Source organism: Anarhichas minor, unplaced genomic scaffold, assembly GCF_050575085.1.
Source record: "Anarhichas minor isolate MPS153535 unplaced genomic scaffold, ASM5057508v1 ptg000024l, whole genome shotgun sequence".
NCBI classification, from domain to species: domain Eukaryota; kingdom Metazoa; phylum Chordata; class Actinopteri; order Perciformes; family Anarhichadidae; genus Anarhichas; species Anarhichas minor.
Window position 1 is genome coordinate 18,520,478 of NW_027466470.1, and position 7,781 is coordinate 18,528,258.

Consider the following 7,781-nt stretch of genomic DNA (forward strand, 5'->3'; position numbering starts at 1 on the left):
TAGTCTGTGTGTGTTGTTTATCCACCTGGGAACACCTGCCGGTGCCATGAACCCGCCGAGCTCAGTTGTCAGTTGTTTGTGTCGTGACGCAGTCGACTTGCTGATGCCACCGAGTGTTTGTTGATGTCACCCGAGAGAGAAGAAGAGGGGGAGGGACTAGAGTTCTCTGGTCTGAATCATCAGGCTTGTCAATCACAGCTGGAGGGCCATTATGAGCCCCATCGAGCTGCAACTATTATGAGCATGAATAATACATGCAGGCTAGTTGATTGAAATTACTTTTCAGAATTATGGTGACTCTGCGTGTCTCTCTACACTCCTGATTTTGTCTTGCTCTCACAGTTGCTGGTAGTTCTCTTCACCTCTAAATATCCTTTTGCGCTATTACTCCTTTGCTGTCTCATCTGCTCACTGCTGCTCCTGTCTCATCTCATTTGTAATTTCTCACATTCATTCTCTCCCCTTGACCCCTCTATCACCTTCCCCGCATTCACTCCCCTCACCCATCCTTTCCCTTTTCATCCGCAATCCTATTTCCTAGAATTACTCCCAATTTGCTTATTCGCCATTTTCTCTGTTATGTTTGCTCAACTATCCTCCATCTCTAAATCTATATTTTTTCTTTTTACACCAACTAGAGCCTTGCCGCTACCATGCCTGCCATAGTCAACCTCCTTTTCAACGTCGTCTCCACCAACACCACCATCTCCTTCACCGTGGTGCTGCCCATGGTCAGCCTGGTCTCTCTTCTGGTGGGGGTTGGGGGTCACCTCCTGCTGTGGCTGGTGCTGATGAGGAACCCCCTCAGTCGCTCCAAGCCGAGCTCCGTCCTGCTCCTCAACCTCAGCCTGGCGGACCTGGGCGCCCTGCTCACCCTGCCATTTGTCCTTCTGACTGCTTATTTCCAGGACTGGCAGCTGGGCGGTGGGACCTGCATCCTCCTGGGGTTCATGACCTCAGTGACGGTGGGAGGGGAAATCTTCAGCCTGGCGGCGTTGTCGGTGCTGAGGTATCGCATCGTTGCGCCGGGGACGAGAACGCCTGCCAGCCTGACGCAAGTGTGAGTATGTGTGTATTAAAAAATATCATGAATTTAACTTATTGTCAACACATTCAGTGAAACCCATAAAAGCAACAATGAATTGATCCTGTTTTAAAAAATATATATTTAAAGAAAATATTTGAGCTTTTCAAATTCAACACTTAATGGCTTTAACGATTCTACAGACAGAAATGAGATTGTAACACAATAAACACGACGTCTATCTCAAGCAGTCACTTCAGTGATCCTCTCTTCTAGTCAGTTGTCGGCATGCATAAGAATAATGCCGGAGTCAATTTTTAACTACAACCCAGAGGCAGTAAAGAGGAGGCTTAAATCAAATATGCCAACAAACAGCAGAACCATGAGCATATATCACAGGTCAGTGCAGACATTAAAGGTCAACGCTATAATAAATTGTTGTCTCCCATTAAATCATAATGTCACTATCCTTCCCGTCAGACCCAGGTCTATGTTTTCTTGCAGAGTTGACCTATATGTACTAGCACAGACGTGATTCTCCTGCACAACAAATAAGCCTATGCTCTGCTCCTCCTCTTCCACAGGTTATGCACGGTTGTAGCCATTTGGCTGTTCTCAGTAACCATGGCATTGCCCAAAGTCACCTACGTCAACTTTGATGGGGGCTGCACGTGGGCAGTGGGCCGCGACGAGTGGCTGTCCTTCCTGGTTCCCGCTTTCCTGGTTTATTACGTGGCCCCTCTCCTCTGTATCGCCGTCAACTGTGGCCTCATCATCTCTCACCTCCACAGCTGCAGGAGCACTCTGGCCGCCGACCGGCGCAACAAGAAGGCTACCGCTCTGCTTATCGCTTCAACGCTGGTGTTTGCGATTAGCTGGCTGCCGTACTATGCACTTGAGTTTGTCAACGTTATGTCCCCTTTCGTTAGCTCGGTTGCCTCTCCCGTCAGTACGCTGGGGCGTGAGCTATCTTCAACGTCGTCATATCTCTCTTCCACTTCTCCCGCGCCGCGTGAGGCAACCGAGACAAGGGTGTCCCTGCTGTGGGAGGTGGCGTCCCTGGCGGCCATTTTTCTGGTGTGCCTGGCTCCGTGCTGGAACCCGCCGCTCTACTTCCTGTTGTCGCGTCCGGCCGTGCGTCAGCTCCGGGCTCTGCTACCTTCCTTCGTTGATAAGCACTTCGGAAAAAACCCTGTGCAGCGCTGGCGTATTGCTCCTGCTCCTCCCATAAGCCTGTCACACCCTCAGCCTCCCGCACACTCACTTACTCACCAACCTGCGACACACAGGCTGACTCAGTAAAGTTAGTAAGCACACGGCTCACTCACATATTCCCGTGACATACTATTCATATTTCCCATCACGAAAAACCTTAGACTGTATATAAGAAGTGGACGTAGTCATTGTGATGTCACCCATTGCTTTGTGGACTGCCATTTTGAAGCCATGAGTTCAGCATTTTGGCCGGCACCATCTTGGATTTTGGCCGGCGCCTTCCTGTTTTTTTGTAACTAGTGAACGGAAGTGACCATATTTGGACTGCGGAGTAGCGACGTAAAGACGCCTTATACGTCTGTGGTAGCGAAGGCGACCTGTTAATCACAAGGTAGCCCTGCCCTAAAGAAAACCCTGCTTATTTGACTCTAAATGGACCATCATTTGCTAAATGAACATCATGCTGTATTAAAGGAGAATTAAAACTAGTGATTGAGACCATAAACTCATGCGTACAATGTCTACTGAGGGAATAAATCAAGTGAGAAGTAGAGTCATTTCCCCATAGACTTCTATACAATCTGACTTCTTTTTGCAACCGGAGGAGTCGCCCCCTGATGGCCAGTACAGAGAATGCAAGTTTAAGGCACTTCCGCATTGGCTTCACTTTACAGAACCGGAGGTTGCCGCCTGCAAGAAGCACTGTACGTCCCAACGCATGAGTCACAACATGCTTTGTATACAGATGCTATTGTGTTTGTTTGGATGCTTGTGCAGTCATAGCCACATGCTCTTTCCTTGTGCAAGATTACCGTAAATGTAAAAAAGGCTCTGGCCAACAGTGTGTGAGCCTCTCAGATAGACGGCAGAGTATCATAAACAGAATGCATTAATGTGCCATAAAAACACAAGGTTTATATTCGAACATTGCAATGCCAGAGTCACTCAGCAACTCACCGTCCAGGCGGTATGAGGCTCGCAGAGGAGGAGAGCCTCCAATTCAAAACGACTGAAGAGAGAATTTTAAAGGAAATTTACAAACAAGTTCCTGTTAGTATGAAAGCACACACATCAACCATTTTCCAAATCCAGGTCACTGAACTTAAACGGACGTCCCAACGTGGGACCTGAACCTGCAACCTTAACAGCCTTTTTCAGAGACTGAAGGACGTCTGCTGAGCCCACATTGGCTGACAGAAACCATCCAAGCAAACAGAAATCAAATCCCCCATGGAGCTTTTAAACAACTATTCCCAAAGTGCAATAAAAAGAGCATCTGATAAGTATGACATATATAGCACGGCCACAATATGAAAGAGCAGTGGCTGTTCCCTCCGCAGCACGTCGTTACATTGCATCTAGTTAGATTGCGACAAGCGATGCAACCATGTAAACCTATTACTAAGCTGTCTGGCAGAACAAAACACTGAGGACAGGCAGAGGGCCATGCCCGCCTCCCTGTAAAGCTCTTGGTTGCAACATTATCGAAATTCAATGTAATCTGAATAACCTTGTGAAAAGGGGCCTCTTTGACTTATTGGAAGCACGAATAGAAGCAGTCTTGTTTTGCTCTGAGCTTGAATGCGGAGAAATGCCTTTTAAAACTGAGATTTGACACAAAGGATCACATCAGAACATCAGCAAAGTACTTCTTACCAAGCGGAGTCCATCTGCTTGGTTTAATATTACAATGCAAAGGGCATGACCTGCTCTTGTTTGTTTGACAAATCGGCTGAGGACAAGTAATTGGATTTTTTTTTTTAGTTTTTAAAGCTTATTCATATTGAGGGATGTGAAGCAATGATTTTAATTCATTGTCAATGTGGACTCACTTGAGCTAAAGAACTAAGATGGAAATTGCTTGATTTTTTAAAAATCGGAAACATGCGGAAATGCGCTTATTTGCTTTCTTGCTGAGAGAGAGATAAGAAGATCGACATCACTCTCAAGTCTGTCTGCTAAATATGAAAGTTAGCTTAGCATAAAAACTGGAACCAGGGGGAAACAGCTAGCCTGACTCTTTTAGTTCACCAATTAACTCGTTATATATTGTTTGTTTAATCCTTAAAAAGAAAAATTTGAAATGTTAGAATAACAGATTGCAGTCTTATGTGCCAGACTTTCTCTTGGCAGTGACTTCCTGGAGTCTCCGTTAAGTGTATCAATATAGTGGAACACCTGTTTAAGTAATAGTCGTCAAAGACCACATGCACCACAGCAAAGAGTAGTCATCCTTCATTCTTTCATTTCATTGGATGACAAAAAGTAATTCACTTCAAGAGAATGGCTGGCACGTGACCGTGATAAAACGTCCTCTCTGACCTTGGGGCGGTCATCTTGTTGACTGCTATAAATTGCACCTCTGTTGCCTCTTGACCTCTTGACCTCATCTCCCTGCACATCCTGATGACGGACCGCAGGGTTTCCTTTGGGAAGGAGCAGGCAAGCTTTTTGCGTCGATACCGTCTCGGTGGCTAATGAGAGCACTTATCTCCGTTATCTGTCTGCGCTGTGATCCTCTCGCACAGTGCACGGCACTAGCGCGCTCTGATGTCCTGATGAGACTCAATTAAGTCTGCAGATTAGTGAAAGCATAAAACACAAGTCACGCTCAGCATGGCCCATAGAGAGGATCCTTGCCATTTCCATTACAGTGTGTTCACTGAGCCTCTCAGTTGTCTGCAGGCCTGTTGTAGTTTTTTAAAAACACAGCGAGATCAGCCAGCCTGCAAAGTGAGACAAGAAACTAATATGCAAGGCATTCTGGAGATGAGTGGACTTCTCTTCACACAGATGGCCATTTTTGGAGAGATATTGATTCTTTGACTGTGACACCATGAGCGAATCCTCACCCCTTAATGGCCTGAAGAGGATGTCGGGTCATTCACTGTCATTGAACACTGTTTAAATCCCACAGGGAGGATCTGTTTAATACAAAGAGCTTTAGTTGAGGAGTGATTCACAAATGAGCCTTCGACTATCCTTGCGACGTTCATGTGCCAAATTGGAAACAAATATATATATATACATATACTGTATATGTGTGTGTATATATATATATATATATATATATATGTTCAAAAACTGAATTATCAACTGAACATCAACGTCCTGCTAAATGCTCCACTATGTTTGCTGCCTAATCGCAAACTTTCTCTGTCTGCTTTTGGTGCTGGGAAGCTCGCCATTCCATCTACTGTAAATATCTAAATATTGCGTAGTTTAGCTTCAAACCGTCTCAATTTTAAGAGTTGAACATTTATGAAGTTTTTTTTCAGAGTTATTAATTATATTTCGCTGTTTTGAAATTGCTAACATAGAATTCGATCTTTTTTTAAACTTGTCTGGAATGTTTAACATGCTCACTGGCTGAGTTCTGCTAAAGGCTGTTTGGTCTCCTTGTGTAACACTGTGCCGGTGTCTCTTCGCATAATGAAATTAAATAACTTCGTCACTCATGTGACCATAGTTGGCACTTTTTGTCTCAGGATAATGAGTTCCTAAATGAAACTATGAAAGAAGACATTCAGCAGTTATCTATGGTCAGCAAAGTTATACTGAATTTATTGATTTATTGATTCAGGATACTGGATATAAAATGCAAATGCTCTCTTGGAGAGTTTGTGTGAAGGAACCATAGAAAAGTCTAAGAGTTTGCAGAAGGCAACAGAAAGCACAATAAAGTGGGATGTTTAATGGTAGTGCAGGCATAGCCTTGGCTTGGAGACTAACAACATTAAAAACGCTCCACCATCGACAACAAGGACATCACTAAAAACAACATGCGTCATTGATCAGGAAGTTGTTTTTGTGCTTCTGACGACCTTTTTCATATGTGCAAATCAGTCTACCATATAAAGTTGGCCATAACTCTTAAAAACATAGAAGAACAGGTTATTTTTTCACACCCAATTTCAGAGTCCAGTCACTGTGAGCAGTACATTGGTGTGTGGACCAGAGGAGGTTCAAACTCTGGGACAAAATGTCCCTTGATGTGTTATGGGAAGCGGATTTTCTTTCTCACATATTTGACAGATATGATTTGGGGTTCCGGTGTTGTCGGTTCTCAAGGGGTTTTGTGAATAAATTGAACCAACGGATTTTCCACTGAGTGCCAGTTAGCTTACACACACACAGTCGCAGAGGAGTGTCATCTTGGCAGCACTTTGTGATGGACTTGATAGCTAAAGGGTACAAAACACCAGTTCACTCAGAAACACACTTCCCTGCAACTGGGCATTGTGACAGCTTAAAGTGTACTAATACTCAGGAAAAAGAGAACTGGGGACACAGCTCATAAAACAAAGAATGTACGCCAACAGACAAACAGCACTGACCTACTAATCGAATAAGGGACGTTGCAGTTTTGTGCGATGTGCTTTAACCATTCTGCTATCAGGACGCCTACATTCATGATCATTTCTAACTAGTTTCACAAAGCTTTATCTTCTGACAGATGAGCATTTGAGCATTTCTATAAACCTATGGCACTAAAGTAGTCGATAACCATGCTTTCATTTGAAATTGAATAATTTACCCAAATGAAAGGGGCAGTGCACTATGAGCGTTGCAATTTTCTTCATTTGAGGGACTCAGGAGAGACTGATCAAAATAAAAAAAACTGCTCAAACTGGGCAGAGATATCCTGGGTCAAGCTCCCGCACAAGCAAATGGATCCTACATCTCCCATAATGCAACACATTTTTCTTTTCACTTAAACCCAATCTGATATACAGTGAACTGATGACATCATCAGGTTTTTTTATTTTCCCAGACTCCAGCTCCCACAGTACACAACAGTTTTCACAAATGGATTAGTAGTCCTCGTGACAAGGAAAAAACTGCTCTTCACGAGTAAACTCTGTGAGCTGATCCTGTAAATCCTCAATCAAAGCTTATTCTGGTCATTTGAGGTAGAGGGATCACAATATCAAATCTAATTCCTCTGTTCAAACATGGCACATTCTCCAAGAGACATCCCTCTGCCTCCCTCTGGTGGCAGCGTCACCCGACAGCGACCAATAAAAAACTGAACTTCTGTCGTCCAACCTGAAAAAAACACACCGGGAAAAGCCCTGACCGGTGAGACCGAGGCACATGTTGTGAAGGAGACGGCGCACCTGAGCTGGATGAACTGAAACCAGGGGCACTGGTCTACCCTCATCATCCCTTCATCCACCTCCGACCCAACCCAAAGGAAGATCACTCTCAGAAGGACGCGCCCCCCCATTACACCCTTTGCATGAGAGAGAGAGAGAGAGAGAGATGCAGGTACTAACTGAAGGTGGGGAGGGGAGCGCAGTCGCTGCTGGTCGTTGGGACGCCAAAAGGACAAGAGGAGGTGTGCTGTTGTGCTGATGGCTTTCTTTCTAACTCGCTTCTTATTCCGAACGGAGACGCAGGTGTAGCCTCTTGATCCGCTCCCCCAGCCCGCTGCCACCTACCCCAGCCGTCCATGCGCCAATACACCTCTACCTTCCAGTCACCAGAGGAGGATTTTTACGCGCCGCGGGGTATGAAGAACATCATCATGTCAAATGAG

General features: G+C 45.0%; 1 protein-coding gene across 1 annotated transcript; it reads left to right on the forward strand.

The window, feature by feature from the left end:
* The first annotated feature begins 653 nt into the window (after positions 1–653).
* LOC142956077 (somatostatin receptor type 3) lies at positions 654–2,326 on the forward strand. The gene is made up of 3 exons (XM_076097382.1): positions 654–1,060; positions 1,609–1,948; positions 1,991–2,326. Exons 1-3 carry the CDS (start codon positions 654–656, stop codon positions 2,324–2,326), a joined length of 1,083 nt encoding a protein of 360 aa, XP_075953497.1.
* Positions 2,327–7,781: the final 5,455 nt, after the last annotated feature.

What these genes read in the sequence shown, in the direction of transcription:
- LOC142956077 (XM_076097382.1), top strand. Translation starts at nt 654, where the DNA reads ATGCCTGCCATAGTCAACCTCCTTTTCAACGTCGTCTCCACCAACACC. An exon ending in CCTGCCAGCCTGACGCAAGT is followed by an intron (nt 1,061 to 1,608) that starts GTGAGTATGTGT and finishes CCTCTTCCACAG; the next exon opens with GTTATGCACGGTTGTAGCCA. An exon ending in TCAACGTTATGTCCCCTTTC is followed by an intron (nt 1,949 to 1,990) that starts GTTAGCTCGGTT and finishes CTGGGGCGTGAG; the next exon opens with CTATCTTCAACGTCGTCATA.